Genomic DNA, 26434 nt, shown 5'->3' on the forward strand with positions numbered 1-26434 from the left:
TTTTCAGGGAGGAAAAAGTTATTACATATTTATTTATATTTTTATATACTTTTTACATATTTATTTGTAATAATAATATGTATCTGGAGCAGAGGGGAGATGGAGCAACGATGGAGGAAGAGCATGTTGAAGGAATGTCACTTTCTTCTTTTTTTTAACCCATTTAATTACAAGAGCATCATTATTAACTCAGTCAATGATATTCACAGTCCCATTAAACAAGCTACAACAAAGATTTCCTAAAATATAGGCTGACATATAAAACTAGCATTTTTTTTTTAAACACTGTGGTGGATGTATCTCTGGAAGAGGATGGGGTATATCTAGGATGGCCGAGTACTGCAACTAGATAATAGGCAGGCAGGATTGGAGAAGGGGGGGGGGTTCTTATTGTGAAAGGGTGTGTATGAAAACACACCAAGAGTGAGGTGTACAATACGCACGCATACACAACATACACACAACAGTTCTACACAGTCATCATGCTTCAACGGGACCTCATGTTAGTTTTTTTTTTTTTTTTTGTCTATTTCAGCATCACGTTATTAGAAACAACAACCACAAGTGGGTCAAAAACTGCAGAAGGCAGATTCCTTCAAAAAAAAAAAAGAAAAGAAAAACTCAACAAAATGGGTTATCATTCTAAGTGCAATAGCGAGTATTCTTGGAGCCACGCTGAAAATTCATGACAGACTTCACACACTTTTTGGGCCATCACATCTCTGAGACGCTGGGCAAAGCATTAGCATTTCCATCCCCAGGGTCTGAGGCAGCCGTCTCCTCTCTACACTACAAACCCCATTTTTTAGAACATGGTGTAAACAGAATCCCATGGAGAATATGGTGGCTGGCCAAGAGTGCACTGCACTGCACACAAACTGGAGTCAGTCCAAGGAGAGATACTGGCAGGCAACAGTGGCGACAGGCCTGGGTCAAACACACAGACCTGACTGTTCTCGTTCTATGCAATTAGGTACACTTGGTTAATCTTATCAAATTCTTGAACAGGGGTAAGGGTTGGTATTGTGACCCAATGTTGTTGCTTTTATTGGTTATATACAGAAATGCACATGAATCATCTGAAATCATCATTTGTAAAATCTAAACAAAAAGGTAAACAAACCGAAAAAAAACTAAACATAAGCAAATCAAATCCAGAGATTTGATCAACGACCTGGTAGCGTTTGATTGGCTGACAGTGATAAGGCAGCAAAATAAAAGGAAAGACAGTACAACAGATTAAAGATTTAAAAAAAAATAATCTTTATACAGGAAAAGAAAATGGTCTTTGGTGTACGCTTGTACTGAGAAAGAATGATAACGAAGGATGATGCCCAGTCAATTCCTAACCCTTCCAGGAGGAAACACTTTCTCATGGTAAACGTGAGCTCTAAAATCATATGCGCACTACAACAGATCTAACATAAAAATTACATGACATTACTTCATCCACAGGTTTGAAGAAATCCTGCACAGTGCAAATAATAAATGTCCCCAATATTGATTACAAGTAAAGAGGAAAGTTTTTTTTTTTTTTAATGGTACGAGTTGTGCAACGGTATCATGCATCAGATCACTTAACATGAGACAACAGAGGGAGGCAGCGGGGTCTGGACTCCAGTCCAAAGACTTGGTCCTAGATTATGCATATTGTCAAATGATTCCTGAAGAAGTCTGTTCAACACTTTATTTTGTGGGTCGTTTTTTTTAGAACATCTAAACAATATCAACCACTTTACACTCCGCTCTCAAGGATCACACAACATCCATTGATTTGAAGGGCTGGGCGGGGGGCTAGTCAGTGGAGAACAGCGCTTGTGTTTCCAGTTAAATGGTGTTCCAGGTTAAATGCCGTTTACCTGCACCACTGTTATATAATGTGATAATAGCACCACTCCAACAGATAACACTGCCTTGCTACGAATACGAGGAATCACAGAGGGGAACAGCGGGGGGGGGGTTTGAACTAGTGTTGGCAACACTGTCAGAAGGATGATTCCTCATACAGTAGGTAAATGACAAAGTGCTGGCGGGGCTAATTTTTCCCATGAGTGGATGCTGATGGACAAGAGGGCGAGGCTTATTTAATGACAGTGTTTCCTTGTGGTGACGATGCAGGGTTTGAACCTCGGATAAGAATTTCCTCAAATCTGGAAGTTTTGAGGGGCTTATGTGGGTTGGTCCTTCTGCAGCGCTGAGATGTCCAGAGGAGGAGGGGCCCGCCCGCTCCACTCCTTCAGCTGCCCGTCCTTGAAGAGGAGGTTGAGGGCGGGCAGGGGGACACCGGACTCCGCCGGGGGCTGACTGAGAGGGTTTGACACGCCGCTGTCTAGGTCAGAGGGCTGGACGCCGTCCTGCCAACACAGGGGCAAATGTCACAGATCAGAACACCAGGAAGAGCGGATGAGATATGTGGGACAAGGATACAAAAGTGAGTAAAGGCTAGGCAGAATGATCATTTTAGAAAACTTTCAAAGTCTAAATCATGCCTGAGAATTTGTGTATAAAATATGCAGACAGGGTCAAGAGGCTCAGTTACATCAGTGAGGTCTGTGGCATGGGCAGACAGCACACAGGAGAGACAAGATGTTCACATTTTGAACTAGAACTACATGTTCACCATGCTCTTCCAATTTCTATTAGATTGTTTTTCTCTCAAATCTTGTTTTCTTTTTTTTCCTCCCCTTCACCCTCACACACCGAAACATTTCTAAATCAAAACAATACCTCATTTTTATCTCAACCCATTTCTCACACAACTCATGTTACTGCACTCAATTTCAACTATGATAATTTTGTTTTTGTTTGTTTCTTTCTTTGGTTTCGACAAGTACAATACATAGAACTTCACATTTGGTATGTTAATGCTTTGTCTTGCATCTTTCAATAAAATAAAACACTTTGGCCACTATATTTGCCTTCAGTTAGAAGTCTATTCTTAAACTGGCGGTGGGTCACTTCATGAGAACAACATCTTTATGGGTATGACTCATTTATTAAGATGCCTTCTAAATAAATACAAACTGATTGGTGAAAGAATACTTTATTATTTAACCAAACCAAAACAAAAGGTTTTAATGAAATTGCTGACAGGAGTAGTCACGGTTCCTGATAATTGTTTAAAACCTATTATATCAAAATCATGACTTAATTATCTCATTATCTCAAGATCCAAAACACAATTTAGTGCTGTTCATATGTGGTCTTTTAGCCTGTTTTTCCAAATGAAAGATTTAATTATATTGTTTTTTCATGTGAAACAGTCCTTACTCAAATTCATGGCTTGAATATCTTAAGATAACCCACTGTGTACCTCACACTGTGACTAAAAACCCCAAATTCTGTAAAAGCTACACGACACAGTACTGTACTGTTGTATCAAAATTAGATTCACTCTATTAAATATATTTATAAATAATTAATCATCATTAGTCTCGTTCTTGACTCAATCTGTAAGATTAACGTCCTGATGGCTGATATTTTCACTCGACACTGTTATTTATTTTATTTTCTGTGAGTATTCACAGGTGGCGACATGAAGAAACAGAAGTGTTTTTACCTGGAATGACTGAACGAAGCTCAACACCTTCAGCGACAGCTTTCGGCTTGAGTGAAGTAGCTCTTGAAGGCTGAAAAAAACGAAACAATAAAGCTAAAGTTGAGAGCCGCCACACACATCTTTTCTCAATGTTTTAAACAAAAATGACATTTTTGAGGATGCTGGGTATTTTTTTGTTTTTTTTACCTTTCGTTGCTGCACAGTTTGTGCGAGGCGATTTTTCGACACACTTTGCGGTTGAGCTCGGAGCTGAAGAGGGGCATGCCGAAGCACAGTTCAAGAGGGACCCATTCATCTTCAGATGAAAGGCCTGAAAGAAACATGCATTACAACATGAGACACATAGCATTAACACGGGAACCTTTGTCACAATTTACCATCTTTGTCGTCTTTTCCAACTTTCTCAAAGTTACTTCAAGATAAAAAGTAGACCTACTTTCTGTCTTTGCTTTGCCTTCCCCGTTGTTTTCGTCTGTCACAAGCTCAAAGGACTCAGTGCTGCCGTTGGTCTCCAGGCCTCCACCTAGATGAGTGTCACCTTGAAGAAAAGTACCAAATCTCCATCAGCATTAAGCTTGTTTCTGGGAAACTGATCACAGCTAGATTACAGCTTGAATGCCCCTCAGTTAAGAAGTTTCATTAAACTTCTGAAATAACTTCCTTTTTGCTGAATAACTATGACTTGCCATGAACTGGACACTGTTATGTACATGAATATCTATGTCAAACAAAATCTGTGATCACTTACATCAGCAAGATTCAATCAGTAAATCTCAAAGTAAAGGCTAATGCTGTTCGATCCACGTCCATTAGCAAAGGCTATCACGATAAGGGACCCAATTATGCAGACAAACAGTATAATTAAACTGGACTGTGAGCAATCTTTATCTAATTTGCACCATCAGTGCCAATGGCCATCAGATGCAAGGACATTGTTACTAATTCAACTATATGCCGGGTCTCTCAAATGCTCACGCACACACATTTGCATTAGCGGCCCTACCTCTGCACTCAGTACTGTCGCTGGCCCTGCGACGGTGCCTGTTGTTGGAGTTGAGCATGGTGATGTAGCCACACTGGTGCTCCAGGTCCACTTGCTCCTTCAGCTTCTGCAGCGCCTTGTGCGTACACATGTTGGAGTAGGAGAACTCTGCACAAGGAGGACAGCGACAACACAAACGACGGGAGTGATGCTTCAAGTACAGCACATACACACCTCTATTAATATCTGCATATCGTGGCATTCATTAAAACATGTTTCTCCAGAGGACAGAATATTCTGAAAGCAAATGTATTTAAGGGGATGAGACTTCAGTGTTAGTCTTAAGTGGATTTCAGAGGATTCAAATCCTTCTGACGTTTGACGACTTAAAACCCTCAAAGCCAAAAACTGAATCGACAGCAGCTTGACTGAGGTCATGTTAATCATTCAAACGCAATATAGCAGTGACAATATACTGATATTGATATTATTAGTGTATGATTATAATATTATCAGTTAATAATTTAATCCCGTTCAGTAACATAATGTTTCTCAAAAGACGTTGCAAATAAAATAAAAGCAGCATGAAGGCTGAATTATTCTTCCTTACATTGACAGCTGTGTCAACATAACAAATAGGCTGTATAATGTCAATATATATAATATAATAATAACTCACCTGCTTTCAGATCTTCCTCATCAAAGGGGAACGGGATGTGAACTGTTTCTCCATGGCCATGCATACCATGACCCTGAAGGCACACACACACACACACACACACACACACACACACACACACACACACACACACACACACACACACACACACACACACACACACACACACACACACACACACACACACACACACACACACACACAGCAGTTTATATATCCACACTGTGAGACATGGTACCAAATCTGTTATCAGTGACAACACACAAAGAGTAGATACATAACACTAGTGGATGCAGTGTTCTGAAACAACCTCATTGTAAAATTGGGGCTTGTGTGCGTGTGTGTGTTCACCTGGATTAGTACAGCAGAGTGTGTGAGGGCGTCGTTGAGCATGGTCAGCACGTTAGACGTAGGGACGACTCCAGGGTCGTGACCCCAGGAGGTGATCAACAACCTGTCGTAGACCTGGACAGAGGAAGGACAAACAGGTCAACAAAGGATCCTTCCACAGCTAATCAGTGAAATCATCAGGACTGTGGTATGATGGTGTGAAGCATCATGGGAGGACATTTTCCTCTAACAGCTCATTACTCACCATACTGAGTAATGATGAATAATAATAAGAATGCATTTTACATAATAGAGAGTCTTGACTGAAGGTAGCGGGAATAACAGAGAATAAGAGCAAAAGAAAGGATAAGCTCGCACAAGTAAAAAGACATGTTTAAGTATCTCTATCCTCTACAACAGTAATGACATTTCTACGTTTCTACATGCAATGCATAATCTCACAAGTGCTATTTAAAGTACCAGTGGTTTCATCTAGGAAGTAAGCTGAAGGAAAGTAAACATCACTCTTCCGTTCTTACTGACATGTCAACTTGTCGACGTTCTGCTACACCAAATGTTAACTGATTCAAATAATTAAACCTCCAATCCTGCTGCTGAATTTACATGCCATGATTTGTGCATGTTTTTCCCTGAGTCAGAGTTTCTCCATGAAATTAAGGTGTTATTCTTTTCCGTGTTGTTTATTATTTTCAGCTCTAAATGCAGTGAAGGAGTAAACTGTGTGTTACTACAGTTCATGGTGAATAAACTCAGGCATAGACAACAAGTAGAAAAATACATGCTGCTATGTAAGTGACCCATTTGCATGATATTAGCTGTCCTCCCATGAGAATTTACAGCATCAAATTCTCCTTTGTCCCCCTGTCTCATTCCCAGGATAGTTAAAAAATTCCAAGACCACTAGGAAGCCTTGGAGGAGGAAAATTCAGGTGCACGGCATGGTACAACTGTGACTGCGATGCACCAGATGCTTTGTTCCGAAATGAAGGTTGACGAAGGGGGACGCCCTTGAATTTTACCTCCAGTGCTCTCATTACTTATTCCTCCAACTGAAACGGCAAGGTCAAATTTAAAAAAGGGTAGGTGTCAAAGAGGAAGAAGAAAGCGTCCAATCTCATCTTTGATTTGGCTCAAACTATTGTTTGTCTTGTCAAACATGGGGGCTTTTCTTATCTGACTTCAACAATGTTTCTTTTGCTTGTACCGTATCCGTACCGGCATACATTTACTTACTCAACCGTGTACCTACACTTGATTAATTATTAGTTTTGGCTAACCTGGAATATGTCCGGCAGTTTGCGGAGCCTGGAGCCTTTGGAGAGCAGCAGAGACGGCGGGCCTTGGCCGGTCACATGGTACAGGTACAGCTTGAACCAGATGGAGCTCACCTCGGGGATGGCTGGGCCAATGTGCTGCAGGGAGAAACAAACATGGAGACATACATAAGTGTACAGGAGAGAACAACATCCTCAGACATCGTTTCCCCATTTTATTTCTTACATAAACATTTCAAATGAACAAAAAAGTAACAGAGACAAAGGAGAATAATTGTGTCTGTGTTGTTCTTTTGTCAGAGAAGCAGAAATTGAAGCTGCTATTAGAGATGTGAGCATAAAACAAAGAAAAGAATTCAGTGACTTCCACTTCGCCGAGTCCCAGCAGTGTGAGAATAAACAGCAGCGTGAATGGCACAACAAGAGTTTAACTTCTTTCCCTCTTTCTCTCCGAGCTCAGCTAGAAAGCTGGACTGTGGCCAGGCAGAGGAATTACTCATGAGCCTCGCCTCCCTTCCTCTCCCTCGCTCTCTTTGTGTAGTTTTGTTGTTGGGGGCAACTGCAGGCTGAGCGCCCACAAAGCATGCTCACACAGTCACAAATCACCGCAGGCACACAAGTGTGTACACACAGCAAGAGGGCAAATACAACCAAACAGAGCACACATACACACACAGACTGTCAAAAAAAACACAAACGCTAACCAACATTTGATCCAACAACCCTGCATGCCACATAGTATCCCCTCAGCTCTCCCTCCCTCCAGGTGTCATACCTGAGGCGTGCAGCTGCTGATGGGTCTGATCTCGTTGCTTAGCGGCGCCATTGAGACCAGCAGCTTGTAGTTCTTGTTGAGGACACGGCTGCAGGTGGCCTGGTCCAGACCCAGCAGGCTCTCACAGCGCAGCATGTCCAAGGGGAAACCTAGTTGGGAAAATAAGTAAATAAGGAAGAGTCACAAATTCTGTACAGAATAAGGTGGAAGCCAAGTCCGAGTGATTAGGTGTATGCATGCAGTTTGCATTCTTGTTTCTGCATGAATAAAATAGGTGTGTTGAAGCAACAGTACAACATTTTGGCTAGCTGTTTCCCCCGTTTCAAGTCTTTATGCTAAGCTAAATTAATCAGCTGCTGGCTGCAGGCTTACTTTAAATTTAAATACACAAATATGAGAGTGGTATTAATCTTCTTATCTAACTCTAAGCAATAAAGCAAATAAGCAAAAATAACAAACTATTCCTTTAAATGAAAAGAAGCAGACGAATAAGGACAAATAAAGCTCCTGGAAGTTCATCTGCCAAGTGTGGATTAATCAGACAGTAAAGTAGGTTGAAGGGCAGTGGCTCACATTGGAATGCACAGTAAAGATTTCCTTTCTTTCTTTCTTTCTTTCTTTCTGGCCGTGGTGTTAAGAAGTGTGCTCTCTTTTCGAGGTGACTCTCAGAAGGACACAAGCATCACTTTGACATTGTTGGATTTAATAGTTACCTAAATATAAATCTAAGAGACAAGAGGTGTCTATGAACTCCTGAGATAATTAACAGATAAATCAGTATGAGAGTCGAGTTTGGCAGAGGCAAATGTAACTTAAAGAACTGAACATAAATAATGCCTTACAAAAGTCAGTTACAATAAGCAACAGGAATGATGTTTCACACTTTATTGTCTAAAGGAGGATTGGATGTTGGTTTTTGTCTGCCATTCACTCTCTAAGAGCCTGATGCTGTCTCATGTCCCTAGCCTCTATGCTGTCAATCAGAATTCAGCTTTCTATTGCTATGTCGAGCAGCAAGAGTTGCAGCAAAGATGAGTCTAGTCTGTTGAGGTATTTGTTGGCAGGAGAAATTTTCCCCACTTCCTAAATGAACAATCATCAGGATCATTGCTAGACTCTTGTATCATTGAGGGCTTAGTTTAGCTTCCAACAGCAGGCTTTCAGTGCTCGCTCCTCAGCAGACGCCTGGAGCAGCAGCTGAAGAGGACTGAGAGATAAGACAATCAGAAGTGAGGCACGCAGCCAAAGCAAACAAACAGCATCTGGTGGCACAACAGTAGCTACATGGCAAGTGCTGTCTTTGGAGGACTCACTCTGTTGCTCCCCCTAGAGTCACAAGTAGAACAATACAGCTTCACTCTCATTGTATGCCTGTGAATCCAGAAATATGTGACCACATTCAAGAAGAACTACTCAAACAGAGGTGAGGGGTGAAACAGACAGCCGAGAGTTACGCAAACATTTGCCAAAAGCAGCATAATTAGTTTAGTAATAATAGTTTTCCAGAACATTAACATGAAAATAACTTTTAAATGCTGCATTAGTTATTTATTTTCTAAGTTTAAGTAGTTGCATGGGAGTCAGTTACAAGTAGTTATTTGCCCCAACTGTGGTAATTTCTTCTCAATAATAGAGTGAAGATGAAAAGTAACTGTAAAAGAGCTGCTGATTTGCTGAACATTAGCCTCAGTTAACACTCATCTTTACCCAGATTTTTGCATTACTCTTTTTTTTACCTCTTTTTATTTCACATAAATATTTATTACTTACATCAATAGATACATTTCTGTTTTTCACTGGAAATAATGAGCCATTTGTGTTGTGCTTTGAATCATACACACATTGACACACATACTCAACTTCAACCACATCCACTCTGCACCACCACCTCCCAGCTCTCACTTTCTGTCTGATGGACTATGTGCAGTTTTGAAAGTGATTACAAAATGTCTACTGCATCTTTATCACAGATAATGTCAACTGTTGGCAGAAACCAAACTACAAAACAACACAGATGAAGCACAGAGGGAACTATGTGCAGAAAATAACATATCATCATCAAAAACATGAGTTTCTATTCTACTAGCTTTCAGTTGAGGCTAGGAACAAACTTAAAACCAAAGTCAGCATGCCAGCTGTGTAAGAATACACAAAAACAAGCTGTAAGCTGTCCATTTACCAAATTTATAAACATATACAGGTGTATAATGTCTGGATATTGCATGCAGTTACCCATAAAGCGGATAACAAATAGGGTATAACTGTACAATTACCTATATTTGGGATATCAGGTCCCTGGTCCTGAGTGAGTTCTTTGTTGTAGCGCAGGAAAAGGATGGTATTTTTCAGGGTCAAAGCGTGGTCAAAGTAACGCTGGGCCTCGCCCTCTGCTGTGCTCTCCACCTGGAGACAGAAACCAGGAAATAAGTTAGAGTGTTGTGAACATGTACACATCGAGCTATAAATGTTTTGCTACATCGATTTAGTAACCTCTAGTGTTTCATGAGAGATGCTTTACTAAACACACCAGTAAAGTCTCACCTTCTCCAACTCAGCCAGGAAGCTGTCGAGAGTCTCATCGGACAGCTTACCCACCTCAAACATGGTCACTGCATGACTCTTCAGGTTCTGACAGAAGAACGAAAACAGAGGAATCGAGTCAATGTCCATTTTTATTGTGATGAAAAGACTTCTGTCTGTGTGTTCACGTGCAGTCACTAACCGGAGACAGGTTGCCCATCATGAGGAAGGCTGTAAGGGTGGAGTCAAAGAGGAAGGCAATCCTCTTTGTGGGTGCGGCTGGGATGCTCAGGCTGCTTACGCTGGCTGTGTCTGCTACAGAAACATTACAGACACATTAATTAATGTAATAGCACAACTGCATAATTCTTTAATTGAGGATATGAGCTTGAGATTTTCTCAAAATGACATGTGTTTACAAGGACCAACCCAAACCACGTCTCTTTCTCTAATTTCTTTATTTTCATTGATTAACATGTAAATGTGGCTGATGAACAACCACTTTGTTAATATGCAATTTGTTAGACTGAGCAACAATGCATAACAAAGTTAAAATTAGACCAAAAATGAGACCATTTCAGACAAACACTTATTAATGTGAGAATAACTTTCAGAAGCACGACTGAGCTTTCTTAGGGATTAATTAGCACCGCTGCTTCAAAACTTCTGAAGTCATGTTCACAAAGTGCTTTGTGTGCATACATCAGGATGTGTATGTATCTGCATACACAGCAGTTTGTGTATATGTGTGTGACCAGTCAGACCTTGGTCTTCCAGACTAGTAGTGTCGGTGTCAGTGGCTGAGGAGCCTCCCTCCATGACAGGACTGCCCTGCTCCCAGGACAGCAGCATCTTCTGAGGATCCATGGTGCTCCTAACACAAAGGGCGAAGTCACAGTGATTGAATGAAAGAGGACCACCATCACAATCAAACCAAGTGTGGTGGTTTATTAAGATCTGAAGATGAGATCATTTGAATATTTCAACATTTAGAGATTTTGTCTAAAAATGTAAAATGATGCAAGTTAATGGGACAAACATGGTTCAACACAAGGCACCACAGCCATTCCAGGATGCAAAGCCAGCACATACTTGAGTCTGTTGACAGACGGGGCGTTCTTCCAGGTGGGATGGAGCTGGTCTGAGTTGAACACATGACCTTTCTTTACAGCGAAGCCAAGGCGACAGTACATAGAAACGGCATTCTGATAAAACGCAGTAAAAACACAGTCAGATAACATTTGATCCATTTCTGATAGCGTTAGTCTGATCACTGTTAAATATCATATGTCACCCTCCTGGACCTTTAGTTGGTGAGTTAGACTTTAGGTGGGGACAGACAATGAAAAAGAGCAATGAAGAACTCCATACTACTCTGCAGTGAAAATAACTACATTTTAGTCAGGTATGAACAGACATTAGAATATTATTTTATTTAACTACTCTCTTAATATTTCACACTGCAATAAAACAGCCATTTTACCTGCTTCCAGGACTCGAGGAGAACACAAAAGATTCACTGTATTGTGCAAAAGGTTGACCATTTCAGCACTATCTATACAATGTGAAGGACGGATGAATGTGCAGACCAAAAAAAAAAGGTTATAAGAAGATTGCTTCTGTACCACAGACATCAATGTTGACTTGTGGCAGGCTAAAGGAGCTTAAAAACTACCTCAATACTCTTTTTCTCTCAAGACCAACAATAAAAAAGGCAATATAAAAAGGTAACACTGTGTACTTTCCACTAAACAGTTGGCTGGCTTTTTCATTATTTCCTTATTTTATACAGTCATCAACTTGCTTTGCCAGTTAATCTTGAACAGGCCACCTCAGTCAAGTATAGTGGGCTTGATTGCTTTCTATGCCTTAATGCCCCAGTGCAAGCTGAGGTCAACCCTTAGCCACCCTCTTATCATATCAAAAGAAGCACAGCAAGGATTTTTTTTTCACATGTCTCAGACCATGAGGTACTCATTACACAAGAGAAAGTTAAACTCAAGTCAGATGGGAAAAGTTCTGCACAAAGGAGACCTCTCAGACATCTCAATCGTCTCTGAAGTTACAGGGTTTTCTCCTGGAGAATCGCTGCAACCGCTGCCTTCAACCACTTCTCATGAGTGCCGCTTTTCAGCGGTGAGAATGAGATGAGACAGAGGGACAGGGCGAGTTCAGCTCTTCACGCTGCAGGTCATAACACTGAGAGGGAGTTTGGCTCCGTGTCTGATAGCGAGTGAATAGGAAACTCGGGGAAACTGGGTCAAACTCGAGCACCAATTCAACTGGAATGGCACTGCTCAGCCCTCTGGTAGTCTTTTGTGTGTGTGTGTTTCACAGTCTACCTCTCAGGTGTACGTCTACGTGAATATAAATGCAGAATGAAACAGCCAAATTGTGCAGAAATATCTACATTCTAAGCTACATAATATCCTTGCCTCTCTCACTGATTTGCATACCAGACAGCAATGCCAATGAACTACTGTAATAAAATGAGATAATATAAGTTTTGCAACAACAAACCAGAACCCAAATTTAATAACAGCATACCTTTGGAAGGCCAACTCAAAGGAGCCGGGAGCAAATATTACTGAAAAATGGTTTTAATCTCTCCGATTTGATACCAAACTTAAATCTTAATATTTGACTCAAAATCATAAATTAGCAAAAAACACAACAGGTTGTTATTTCTTTACACAGTTACACTGCGGTTCTGAAAGCATACAGAGAGACAACAAGCATGTCTCAGAATGTCTTCAAAATCACAGTGGAGCCAGAGAAAATTACCTCCCCGTTTTGTCAGTGTCAATTTTGAGAGCAGGGCCACATTCTCTAGATCTACCATTTTTTTCCCTTCCTCTTGTGAAAAACAGTTCTTTAGTTTATACATTACAATTGGACTCTCACATTCTGCAGCAAGTGGATACCCACCTTCACTAAGTCCAAGTCAATCTCCAACACGTTCGCCAGCTGAGAGGCACATGGGGAGGAAGGATCAGGAGAGAGAGAGGGGGGGGGGGAAATAGGACTCGGTTGAGAAGTTGATCAATACACACACACGCACATACACACACACACAGTCATATTACATTCAATGAGCACAGCAGGCGAGCACAATAAAACACATTTCTAAAGCCTACCTCTGCAACATTCGTCTGCTCATCAATGGACACAAAGATTTTGTAGAGAAGTGTTTCAAAGTAATCGCCCTGGACGCGGTTCATGACAAAGCCTTCCAGCGGGGGCACTGAAAGGCACAGAGGGAGAGGAACAAATGATTTTTTTTACATAGTTTTTTTTAATATATTGTTTCGCTGCCCTCTTTTTAAATACTGCATATATCTGTAATGACACTATTAGGCATTTGTTTCTGATCAGTGCGAGTCCATTACCCATAATGCTCGTTTATGTTCCCACAGCTGTACTTTAGGTACATACAGTGTTTAATCACTCAGGGGAGGATAATAATAGGATGTTTAAACACACACACACACACACACACACACACACAGACACACAGACACACTGATGTACCTGCGATGCAGCTGTCATCAGATATGGGAACATCCAAGTAGATGAATCCCCGGTTGTACAAGCCTGGTGCACAAAAACATAATAATAATACTTAGCATTGTTGCTACCACGTTTAGAAAAACAAATCTTACAATACAAACTCCCTAGTTATTGAACTTCTTCTGTGAAGAACAGAAAATTGTACGTATGTATGTATGAGAGTGGTGGAAAAATTCAAGCCAATCAAACCTCATTTAAGCAGCTACTTGTATTCAATTGTCCCGCGTCTGCTGTATTTAATTGTATTTGTTCCCACTCAGTCACCAGCACTCTAGAGGCAGAGGTTCATCACCGTCGAACTGTTCTCTAATTAACATTTAAACTGCGTGGACACAACCTCAGTCCCTGTGCTTCATCTCTGAAATTCACACCAGGACGCTGATAAGAGCCCTTAAACTGCAATTAGTATCAACCTCCACGTTTCTTGTATTTTCTATAAAAATCACATATTATATACTATTATATTCCTATAAGCAAAGCTTTAGGTGTTAGTTCAAGAAGTCAAACCAATAAAACCAGCAGACTTTAAATAATAATAATATTATAAGAGCAAATATATTGAATAATAGTCTATTTCAAGATGCTGTTGCACAAGGATCATAAATGCAAAAGGAGATCACTTTGGGAAAAAGGAAGACTGAGGAAATCCACATAATCCCATGTGTGACGTTAAAGGTATTTTATTTAGGACTGGTGTTTCAGTCCACCTCAATTAACATACGTGATGAGGACAGATTTCCTAGAGGTAAATAAATAAAAAATGTATTTTGGCTGTTCTTTCCCAATAGGCACAGTATTACAATAGTAAATGTTTTTTTTATTAGGACTAGAATTAGAAAAAAAGGTGTATACAATATTACACAATACATTATAATTTGTTAAATCTTTGATTCAATTCAATTCAATTCAATTCAATTCAATTCAATTTTATTTGTATAGCGCCAATTCATAACAGAAGTTATCTCAGGACACTTTTCAAATAGAGCAGGTCTAGACCGAACTCTTTAACATGTATGTAGTTACAGTTGTTTTAAATGAGAACATAACATGTGGCAGATACTCACTTAACACCACATTGTACTCCATTGATCCAGCCAGCTGAGGACCAGAATCTATCATCTTATCAATGGCTTTCTTCTCTGCTGGAGAACAGATCTGTAATTATACACAACAGACACACAACATTAAAGCATAACTGTACATGTGGGTTTTTTTCCCATGGATGTCAAAACAGTGGTAGTGCAGTCTCTGGCAGGATGAATACATTTGCATATTATAACAATGTGGATTCCTAGACTGTTTTCCAGTGTTTCTTTTTTTTCTTTTTTTGGATGGGGACCTGTTGGGAACTTGGCAGGTATTTATTTTTAGTCAGGTGAGTTCTCCACATGCAGTGAAGGGGCTCATGGGATGAACAATTGTAGCTTGGTGGGTAATGTGTATGAATTTCAATGAAAGCTCAAGTTAAAAAAATCCCACAGTTTGGTGTCATTCTCTCACTTATCTTGTAGATCAATGACACATATAATGTCCATAAAATGAAAGATTAAAGAAATCAAATACGGTACATCAACACAAGAATGTCTCATTGTCCTCTCTCCTCGCACCAAAGTGGAAAAGAAGAAGCAAAGCTCACCCTGATGTCATCCTCAGTGATGTAGCCTGTCTGCGCCACCCACCACGGCTCCACAGAGATTTCCACTGGTTTGGCTGGTAGCAGGTCCCGCGCTGACTTCCTGCGGAAGAATTTCTGAGAAGGGGGAAACAGACGGGGATGCAGGTGAGGTGAAATGGTCACTAAAGCCTGATATAGATGGCTGTTAAGTGCTCAAAAACATTTTGAAGACAATGGTGTAAAAATACATTTCAAATATATGCAATATTTTTTGTTTTAGCTTGCAGGGTTCTTTTATGGCTATTACAGTTGATTCATGTGTCTGCATATTGAGTATTGCTATGCAGTTTGTTGGTGGCCAGTCAAGCAGGGGGAGATGCAGTTGGATAAATATTAAATATTCAGTATTGCCACTAAATGTGCTAACATGAACAAATCTATAAGTTCTATAAAAGACCATTTAAACCAGCTTTATTATAAACATGTCTTACTTTGGAAGACCTGCATTGGTTCATCAGGTCAATGTACTGGTTTCTCCCGATACCAAGCAGCCGCAGACCTGTTGGATGAGAAATAAGTTAGTAATTTTGATGTGTATTAGTTAATCATTCCTCAGTAAGTGGCCATGAACTTGTAATCGCTGAACATTAATATTATGGCAAATAAATCTGGAAGTATTGCAGCTGCAAAAGTGTCTCTGGCATTTTTCAATTACAGCCTCTGAGGCTTTACAAGAACAAAAGGAGAGACAATTACAGCAAGAAGCAAAGTAAAGTAAACATTTTACTCCGGAGAAAGAAGGAGCTTCACAAGTGACTCATCCAAACTCTGCTGAGGGAGTATGTCCACACAAATACTTACACACCCCCACTGAGACAATCCCCTTACACACACACACACACACACACACACACACACACACACACACACACACACACACACACACGCACACACGCACACACGCACACACGCACGCGAAACCACTACTAATCCATCCACTAATATACAAACAGGATATTCTAAAAAGAGTGAGCATTCAAATAAACACATATATTCTGAAATGAAAATGGGCCATATAGCAACATTTTTATGGACTTAATAGTAGAAAGGTATAAGATTTGGGGCTCCGAATGCCACCTTGTCACCTCCTCTAGCCCATGATGTACAGGCCTGTAAGGGGACAGAGCAAAATGTGCTGGGACCGCTGCCAATGAACACAAGGACTAGTGAGGGATGTTATCATCTCTGCCTCCTAACGCAGCAGAATCCTACACGCCTATCATGCCGTTTCACCTAGACACAGACACAACACACAAATATCCGCCCACGTAAAAACTCTCTCTCACTGCCTCTCCATCCACCCACTTCTGCATGACACACTTCCAAAGCTCCTCCAGGGAGATTAGAGGAGAGAGGCCCCTGCGAGCACGGCAGCCTGCCGGCAGCCTTCTGCCTCCACAGCATGAAGGTCCTGTACTGCCAGGACTCAGTCACTCACAGGCCAAGGCCAAAGCCCAGTTCACTCGACAGCGCAAAGTCAAAGAATGCTACAGCTGCCTGTACACTTGACTTTCAGTTTTGATGCAATCTTAATCTGATTTTGCAATAATTTCTGTGGAATACAGCTCCTCAGTGATTCAGTAACATATCGGAAAAGCAATGTTTTGTATCGTTTTGTTTTTTTTAAAGCAATTTTGACTCACCATGAAATGGGATTTATATAAGCCGATCCAAAAACCAGTTGGCAATTACTATTATTATATAGAAATACAAAGAAATATTTCATGCTTATTAGTAATGCCTGTCAGTGAGTTTGGAAAACCATTTCTCTCATAAACCATCAAAACCAGTGAGGGATTAGTAGTAGCAGTGGTAGTAGTAGTATTGGGCTTTCTGAGAAAAATGATACCTCCAGTGTTGCAACACAGAAGCAAATCAAAATCACTGTTACAGACATATGCTACACAACAGGCTGGCATCCAGGTGCCAATCTTCATCTTTGTCAACACAAAAAAATAGCCCCACTTCCTAAAATGACATTTAGAAAACTTTGGATTTATGTCATACATTGAACCAAAGCAGTAAATAGTCATTTGTGTTAGAAAACAGAAAAAAACATTACATTAAGTACATTAATCTGCCAATTATCTTCACAATTGATAGGGAAAATAGCTGAAGGAGACGTCTTTAAATTGCTTGTTTTGTCCAACCAACAGTCCAAAACCCAAAGATATAAATTTTATAATGATATAAAACACAGAATAAAACAGATGATTCTGACAAGTGGAAAAACTTGAAGTGTAAAGCGCCCCTCCAGCGACCTCATGACCCTCATTTAAATCCCTAAGCTTCCTGAAAACTTGCATCTTTTCACTGTGACTGTTCTACCACCTCACACACTGACAGCCTGTTAACAACAAGAGTAGCGAAGACAGACCAGAGACGCAGAGAAAGCAGGAGTGGGAGCTACAGAACCCCAGTAATGTCATTTGAACAGTGTGGGAGAGAAGCGGAGGAAAAAGTGGGTAAAAAGAAACAAAAAACTCACAGTCAGCAGCAGTGAAGTTGGGCAAGGAGTCGTAACTCTTCTCACTGTTCATGATATCCTGGAGGTGCAAAAAAAAAAAGAAAGGACACAGAAAAAGAAGAATTAAACTCATTTTTCCTCTCCCTCTTTCTATGTCCCCCTGCCTCTGATTAATAACAGGATTAGCAGATCTGTGCGGCCGTGCTAATTTCTACTCCCCATTTTCATTAAGTGCTTAACAAGGATTATCAGAATATGACATAGCCTTCGGCAATTTAGTGGCCACAATTAAAGCTCAGTCCAGTTTAGTTTAGCACGCATAGGAAAGCGTGTGAGCTGAAAACTAAATGCTTCGTCTTTATTCATGTTTATAGGTTATGTCATGAAAGAGAACACCGGCGTCTTACTTCTGATGAAATGGGAAGTATGCTAAATGTGGAAGAATGAAATGTGGCAGCTAGCATCTGCACACACTCTCTCTATGTAAACACACGGGGCTGTGAAGTAATGGAAATACATGTGAGGGCGTTATGCAGGGAAATAATGCGGTGAATATATCAGTAATCAGCTTCAAGTGCAACACAACAGATTACAGGTGCATCACTTTCATGAAGAAATCATAATTATTATCTGTACATTATATTATTATTATGTAGTATGAATAACTTTTCAAAAGCAGCACTTCCAGCCAGGTGAACACATGGGCTCAGTCTTTGTAATCTAATTGAGAGTGTCAGAAGTCAAGGAGAACCCGGCTGGTCAAAGTCTCCCGACAGACTGTGACTGGTTCTCTGCGAGCCCGGCTGTGCCAGCCTCAAACAACACGCTGAGCTTTATCAGTGAGAGGGAGCCGTCATGCGGACCAAGCCCAAACTGACTGCAGAGCAAACAGCAAAGATTTTCTCTGGGCGTGTTTGTCCTGGGATCAGTCCTCTGTGTCTCCCTGAGCCGGTACACGAGGCTTCACTAGACACTGACTGACACCTAGTGCCTGACTGATGCCAAGTCTCTCACCATAGGAAATACATTGAGCCATATGCTCTTCTAACATGTTCCCTCTTTTTTTTAGATGCAAATGATATGTAAGTTCAAGTGCATGGCTCACTCATGCTAGCCAATGATGCACGTATATATAAGAAATATTGGATACCTTTTCAGTTAATCTATTTAGATGTACCATATAATATGGTGCATTTCAATTACCCAGGTGACAGAGAGCATATGACACACGATGGCAGGGAGTTGTGAAAAGCTTGGATCCTTCTTATTATAAAAGGTTCTCTTGGATTTCCTGTTTAGTTGGGAACTGCCATTTCTGCACCGGTTTCCAGGGATGCTAAAATTGAAGACATTGTTCAATTTAAATTAAGAGCGACTGGATGTTTCCAAACCAATTAGGGAATCTTTGCCACAGCACAATAAGGCTCCCCGCTCTGTGCCTTTGAGTTTATCCAGCTCATTGTTGAGATGCAGATGAAGTTATGAAATCACCACGTTATTGTCGTGGGTTTTCTTAGAGGGAAGAAACGCTAGTGAATCAGCCAGAGCTTTTCAGATAGGTATTCAGGTGTATGAGAAGCTGCTTACCGAGATTATTGATAAAAGGAAACATCAGACACCCATCTCGCCTATTGTGTTGTGCAATGCAGCAGTAGTTGCTCACCTCCATGATTCCTATGTAATATGAGAAAGGAGTGACTCGCAGGCCTTTCACCATGATGTCAGACAGATGGTAGGGGTACAGCATCAGGTGTTCCCGGCTGTACTTCAGGAGCTCCTCATAATACTTGCGCTCATCCTTCCTCACGTGGCGCACTGCTCATAAAAAATAAAAAAAACACAAACAGCAGTCAGGTCACAGCCAGGGGTGAGTGTTCATACACTAACTGATTCTAAATCTATACCAGTATACATCAATCCAGGGTAAATTGAGAGTACTGACAAGCTCAACAAGGTCACAAGGGAAGCAATAAAATTGATTACATTAAGTGTTTATTATTACAGAGCTATTTCGAGACTATTATACATATTACTTAACTGGTAGTACAACCACTTTCTTGGTCATTGAAGACAAGCCTGCTTAAGAATAGAGTCGATATCACTCAATCTTACTCGTTCATACAGATCAAGTATTACTGTGACTCCAGGAATGTACCTGTGATACAATATGTTTGTCTGCAAGCTGACCAGCCCTGGTGCAGTTATAGTTTACACTAAGTTGCCACTTTTTAGATACACCTAGCTAAAGCCAACGCAGTGAAAATATTGAGATTTACCCAACCATCCTGGCAGCAGGATTTATTGCAGGGCTGTTGTATTAGATTGCATTCCTTTTAGCTAAATGTACCCAATAAACCGGAAACTGAGGGTACTTTCGGCCAGTCCAGAAACTTACACACATTCTCTTATTGTTAAGCTATAAAATTCAAGAGGATTTGTTTGGCCTTTGTCTTTTAATCTTGCACCAAATCTTGATGTGTTTCACATGGTGTATGTTTAGCACTGGTGTGAGGAACAAAAAAGCTCACCTAGGTTATTGCGGAATCGCAGCTGGTTGCGGATGCTGTACAGCAGCACATGCTTTTCATACTCACGCTGAGAGTTCCCCAAACTCTGCAGAGGAAAAGACACAGCACACAGGTGAGGACCATGGCAAGATTATCCTGAGCTACCCCTCTTACCTCCCATCTATCCTCCCACTGTCTATGTCACTTCTATACTTGATGAAAGATTTCCTTGCCCCAAATTTACTGTGTGGGAATTTAATCAAACACATCAGTTTGGGAATATGCAACAAAAACTAAAACAATGAAGGTCTTAAAACTAGATTTTGGTACAGGCACCAACACAGGTCTTTAAGTTCAGGTAATAAAGCAGGTCCCACCTTAAGGCTCTTGATATTGTTCTACTTACAAACTAATTTCCTAAGAATGCACCAACTGAATTCAGTGCGAGCAACAATACCAACCACATTAGGGGGATCAGGTATCGGCCATGATGTGGCCAGTGCACATTAAATTCAATTTGTCAGTGTTATTAAATTAACTGTTTTTGTTATCAGTTCATTCAGCCGCAGCAGGCCAGCGACTCAGTTTTCAGAGCCACAGCAACATCTATTATCTGGAACTTACATCCAAAGAGTGAGTAATACAGATTTTCAATTTAAGGGACAACAACACTGACATCTTGTCTGCATCAGGAGAGAAAAACTTTCTAATTATATTTGCACAAACCAGTTGACATACAGGCACAGGAAGGGGTCTGGAGGCACCTGCAGGTCTGGGGTTCTGGTTCTGTCTTTGGTGAGGATGCACAGGGGTGCAGGCAGCACACACATCAGCACAAAGCTACTGTATGTACAAACACCCGCCTCCACTCCACCACGACATGTTGGCGTAATGACACAACGTGTATGCAGGAGGAGGGATTCACGCAGACTATTAATAGTACAAAAAAAATACATCTCCCCCCCCTCAGATGTTGTTCTTTCCCGACACTGCATGTATTTTACACACTGTGCACCAAAAGATGTGACTGCAATACTTGCAGGGCACATGCACGCGCTAGCATCATGTGGTGCCACCTATCAAACCATCAGTCATGTGACGCCAGTGGAGTCAAGCAGAGGCGGCGTAGCTCGCAATGGCTGTAATGTACCGACGGTCCGCTATGGCTCCGGCTGAATGCTGAAACCTTTAGCAGAGGAGGTTACAGCGAGTCGTGCGACCCTGACAGCTGCCTGTATGACAGAGTGCACCGCGGTGACATTGACAGGTTCACCCCACCGCACACACACACACACACACACACACAGGACACAGCGGTACTCCCCTCTCACCCTGCCCCTGTGGAAACGTTAAGACACAGTACCTGTTTGACATTAGCTGGGAGTTTGTTCCACGGGTAATTCTGCCTGATGTGAAATTCCACGTCCGTGTTCATCGCTAGCTAGCTAGCTGGCTAAAAGCAGAATCCCTCGAGATGATCAGAAACGGGCTCTCGGGCAAGTCCACGGTGACTTTACCCCCCCGACACCCAACAACCGAGCGAGGCCGACCCCCCGGTTTGAAGAGATGTTTTTGTCCGGTGGTTATTTTCCTTTTACAATTAACGGCCACTTCCTTGTTGTATTTTCGAACGAGCCGTTCGTCACGCTCGTGGCCACATTCGTCACTTCCTGTCGAGGCGTGACCGTCGCTGTGAATGGAGCTCGAGAGCTGGGAGACAAATGGGAAACGGTGGGATTATAAGAGGCTGATCTGGGTGTCATGGTCAATGGTGTTTAACCTTAAAACATTGTGTTTGTTATCGAGACAAACACAGGCATGCCCAGCCCTACTGAGAAAGATGTGTTGAGATTCATGGAAGGATTGACCTGCGGGAGGCCCTTGGGGGCCAACGTTAGCTGCGGGGCCCCTATCAAAGGATAGGTTTTAATCAGGTTTTAGTCTATATGTTTCTTATTAACAAATCTAATGAGAAAACTACAGTGTGTTAGTCCAGTGGCTCCCAACCTTTCTCCTTAAGGGAACTCCTTTTCTATAATTGAGTAAACTGATGGCCCCTGACTAGAGTGACATATTGTATGGATATTACATAATATATGCAATGCATAATAATAACAAACTAATAAACAACTAATAAACTATACAATAAAAACAAATAGTGAACATGATAACTGCAGGAAATGTGTGTAAAACAAGTGATTTGCATTCATTTTTGAGCAGAATTTCATAAAAAGTTTTCCTGATAATTTTAGGGAACTTTTTATTCTACTCCCTGTCTTAAATATGTTTGAGGTTAAGGCACTGATCCTAATAATTCCTGAAAACAGGCCATTAATACTTAGGCTTCTTTATATATTTTTTAAACTATGGAATATCCAAAAAACTGCAGATCATTGTAGTTTTTAGTAAAACATTACCCAAACAAAAGTGTATTTGTTGGGTTTTTTTCACCCATGAATTATTGCACCTTTTGGTGCTCTATGAGTATTTACAGCAGGACAGCGTATGTGTGATTGACTCCAAATAAACTCTAGTATGTTCATGTCTCCCAGTGCAACAGTGTACATCAGTGATGAGCATTTAATAGTTTCAGGATAACAAGGGAGTTCTCAGAGGAATAAGATATATTGCGTTGGATACACAAACAATATAGGATCACTTGGTTTTCGTCTTTTAATGGGATTTATTGACAAAAATTAAAGTATAAAAGACTTTATTTCTCCCTCACTATGTAATGTGTACAGTTTGTATGTTGTGAAATAACATTACCCTGGCCCATTTTACTGTGTTATCATTAATTGGATTAAACATAAATTTAAGATTGTGCAACTTACCGTATAAGCACAAAACTGAAATGATTAAGTTCCTAAAACTTAGATTTTAACAGGAAAAATTCAGGGCCAAAAAAAGTCAACAAAGCAGGTGCTCTCTTTTCAAGAGCATGGAGGAATTTTTTATTTTATATAGAAATTGCTAATATGGAAATTATTATTCAAATTGTCAAGGTCAGGTTTCAAGTTAATTTTGATTTATTCACTGACAAAACATAATTCAAAACATAAAAGCATCAAGAAAAGCATCAAATCCTGTTTACATATTCTTTGACCCCCCCCCTTGTTGTACTGGTCCCAAGGCTGAGGAGCTCTCACATAAAAAAATTCTGCAGTGTTACTTCAAAACACGGTGGGGTTGTCAACCTGATGTTGCCCCGTCATGCTCTTAACTGAACCATATTTATCATACATTCCTACCAGAATAAAGCCTCATGTTTGCAATAAAGAAATGTTTCGGCAGAATTTGAGTACTTATTGTTACACATTATTAAATTTCATTGAAACAGAAATTCCCTTTTCATTTGGCTTTTTAAACAGCTTCCAGTAAATCCAATTTTATCTTATTATATTAGAAATATCACTGGATCAAGAAGGTTTTGAGCCAGATGAAGTGAAAGTGAGATATTCTAATCTTCATATTTTACCTCAGCCTGCATTTCTTTAACAAACTGGTTTATGTCCGATTTTCAGCTTCGCCCCTGTAGGAGTCTTTCGTACACACCATGACCTGTGAGCATGAAGCTGTCACTTGGTAACTGGTAACAGAGTGTAGGATTTCACTGTGTGACAAAGTCCACCAAAGCTGCGTCTGCTCACATGTCATGATGTCTGACTTGCTGACAGCTCACTTTCTTGCAGCTATGTCATTCAATCTGTCCAGATGTAACTCCAGTTCCTTGTCATGTGCTACTAAACAAACATGACAATAATTCATCTCACTACCTCCGGCGCTGCAAGGAGTAGAAGTGCGAGATAAGGCCCCCTCGTGAGATACAGGAATGACAACTTAGAGATATCAGCTGAGAGGAAAAGGAGGCACAAATACCCAAGAACTATATCTGTCTCCAGAAAGTATGAGTGGAAACAATTTCTCTTTTAATCTTGCCCATCAGAGAATCAAGAGATTCTGTTCAGATTCATTTTTATATCTCAGTAAGGTTTGAGAATCTACTGCTTGTTCTTCTGTTTTGAAGTTTTTGTTGGTTTGTGACCCCTTAAAGTAAAGCAATGTCTGCTTGTCACCTCTTGTCAAAGGCTTTGGTTTCGATGTGGACACGTGAGCAGTTTCCTTCTCTGAAGGCTTTATAGAGACCTGAATTGATTAATTAGAAAAATAAGTCATAAAAGAAAAACATAATTTTGTCAGGATAACACTGTTAAACATCTCCATCATATCATCAAGGCTATTATTAAATCCTAAAAACATGAAAAAAAGAAGGCATGTTGTGTAATGAGGAAAAAACATAAACTGAAACAGGTATAAATATTTTTTACATTCACATTCTGTAACGACTCTTAATAGGGTAGTTTTCATTGTTAGTGGTGGAGTCCGCCATTGACAACCTGGATTCAAATACGTACAACGGATTCACAGAAAAAAAATAATGTAATTGTAATTTTATCTTATTGATATAAGCTCACTCACTCTCTTAAAGGTCCAGTGTGTAAGGAGGATCTATTAGTAGAAATGGAATATGATTGGCGTATTTTCATTAGTGTATAATAATCATCACCTGAATATAGGAATTGTTGTGTTTTCATTATCTTAGAATGAGCCGTTTTATTGATAGATGCCGTGGGTCACCTTCCATGGAGTCCGCCATGTTTCTACAGTGGCCCAGAAGGAACAAACCAAACACTGGCTATAGGGCCTTTTCCTGTTTTTCAAATGTAGACATAAGCAGTGTTCAGTTAGTTGCAATCGATACCTTCACTGCTCGATGCTTTTAAATCATACTGGTCCTTTAACACCTTATCAGAGTTATATTAAGTTGCATTACTAATCATAATGTAACTGAACATTTCCTCCAGCTGCTAGTTCACATTAAACATGTTCAACTGCTGAAACACAGCAGCAGAAACCACATTTAGCTTGGGACCCCCGTTACTCTATAATCCAATGAGTTCTCCACAATATTACTCCATTTTAATTGGGTAATATTTTTGAATGTTGTATACTGTAGTAAAAAATATCATGAACCTTAAAGTATGGACTCATAGACAGTCAGAAACTAGATTTTATTAGGACAAATGTGCCACTGAGACCACAGTACGTATATCTCCAATACATCCAAGATTGAGGGTATTGGATGCTATGGCAACATGAGACACACATCGCTACAAGGTAACTGAGACCAGTCAGTAGTAGTAGTAACATCTCCAGTTGTACATACTCACAGACGACACACAGAAACACCAGCACATCTTGAGGCAGACTTGAGTCAAGTTCTTACAGCTGTTTCTCCTGATCAAGTTTGCCCATCAGCACTGGTCTATATTTACCTTCATCCTGGGTTACACACAGAGGGAGGAGGTAGAGGAGGGCTTAAACGACACAGGAAGGTGGACAAGGGTTAGCAGCTCGGGGACACTTTGATTAAACACCAGCCTGGGTGGGCTCGATGGCTGAGTCAGGACCCTGTGATGATTCTCCCTCCTCTGGCTATTGTAAACACTCTCTCCACTGGACCCTGGCAGAGCTGTTAAGCCGGCAACTGGGTACCAAACAGCTCTGTGTCACATGAGAGGCCTGGCTGAAGTCACAGTGGCCCAGGATACTATTCTTAGCTGCAGGAATGTATACAGTGGCCTCATGGCGAGCTCCGCAGTGCCTAACTGGAGAGCCTCGTCGTTTCTCTGTGTCATGCTCCTTTTCTCTCCCTGACTACTCTACACACTTTCTCTCGGGATATTGTTTTGGTTTTCTTTTGATTGGAACTGATATTTTTTCTGACCAGACCCACCAGACCTTTTGGATATTATTGATTTTCTGAGGGCAGGAGGTAAGGATTCACTCAGTCACAGATGTTTCTGATGAACCTGTAGGCAGTTCATCAGCCAGACGTTTGACACAAATATGATATTTAAGTGTTTTAGTTCTTATTGTGTAACAGCACAAAAGTTGGATTTGTTCAGCAATAGCTTCAGTATCTACTTTAACTGTACCTTATTTTAGTTCATTTTGATCTTGAATGCTTACTTTCAGGTTTAAGGAAGTCAGACACTGTCAATTAAATCCAGC

At 40.7% G+C, this 26434-nt stretch overlaps 2 protein-coding genes across 4 annotated transcripts in view; one reads left to right on the forward strand and one right to left on the reverse strand.

The window, feature by feature from the left end:
- On the reverse strand, positions 1 to 22031 carry fam91a1 (family with sequence similarity 91 member A1). 2 transcript variants are annotated; one of them, XM_051391124.1, is made up of 24 exons: positions 21723 to 22031; positions 20381 to 20465; positions 19516 to 19667; positions 17874 to 17931; positions 15817 to 15884; positions 15347 to 15460; positions 14775 to 14865; positions 13672 to 13734; positions 13278 to 13384; positions 13069 to 13107; positions 11233 to 11345; positions 10905 to 11014; positions 10343 to 10452; positions 10162 to 10248; positions 9894 to 10023; positions 7621 to 7769; positions 6849 to 6983; positions 5572 to 5685; positions 5221 to 5293; positions 4563 to 4709; positions 3996 to 4097; positions 3746 to 3869; positions 3560 to 3629; positions 1 to 2354 (listed from the first exon to the last, which is right to left on the reverse strand). In XM_051391124.1, the coding sequence occupies exons 1-24, from the start codon at positions 21792 to 21794 to the stop codon at positions 2169 to 2171; spliced, it is 2499 nt and encodes an 832-aa protein (XP_051247084.1). In that variant the 5' UTR covers positions 21795 to 22031; the 3' UTR covers positions 1 to 2168. The 2 variants fall into 2 exon arrangements, with proteins under 2 accessions (XP_051247084.1, XP_051247083.1); XM_051391123.1 differs by having other exon boundaries at positions 10343 to 10455.
- The window catches only part of klhl38a (kelch-like family member 38a), a 10965-nt gene continuing 5854 nt past the window's right edge, over positions 21324 to 26434 (forward strand). The window contains exon 1 of one of the 2 annotated variants that reach the window (XM_051391130.1): positions 21324 to 21626. The gene's annotated coding sequence lies outside the window, so the exon portion shown is untranslated. Of the gene's footprint in view, positions 21627 to 25302; positions 26196 to 26434 lie in introns of those variants that run through there. The other variant, XM_051391129.1, reaches the window with a different exon arrangement.

The sequence above is a fragment of the Dicentrarchus labrax genome, unplaced genomic scaffold (genome assembly GCF_905237075.1).
Source record: "Dicentrarchus labrax unplaced genomic scaffold, dlabrax2021, whole genome shotgun sequence".
Taxonomy (NCBI): Eukaryota; Metazoa; Chordata; class Actinopteri; family Moronidae; genus Dicentrarchus; species Dicentrarchus labrax.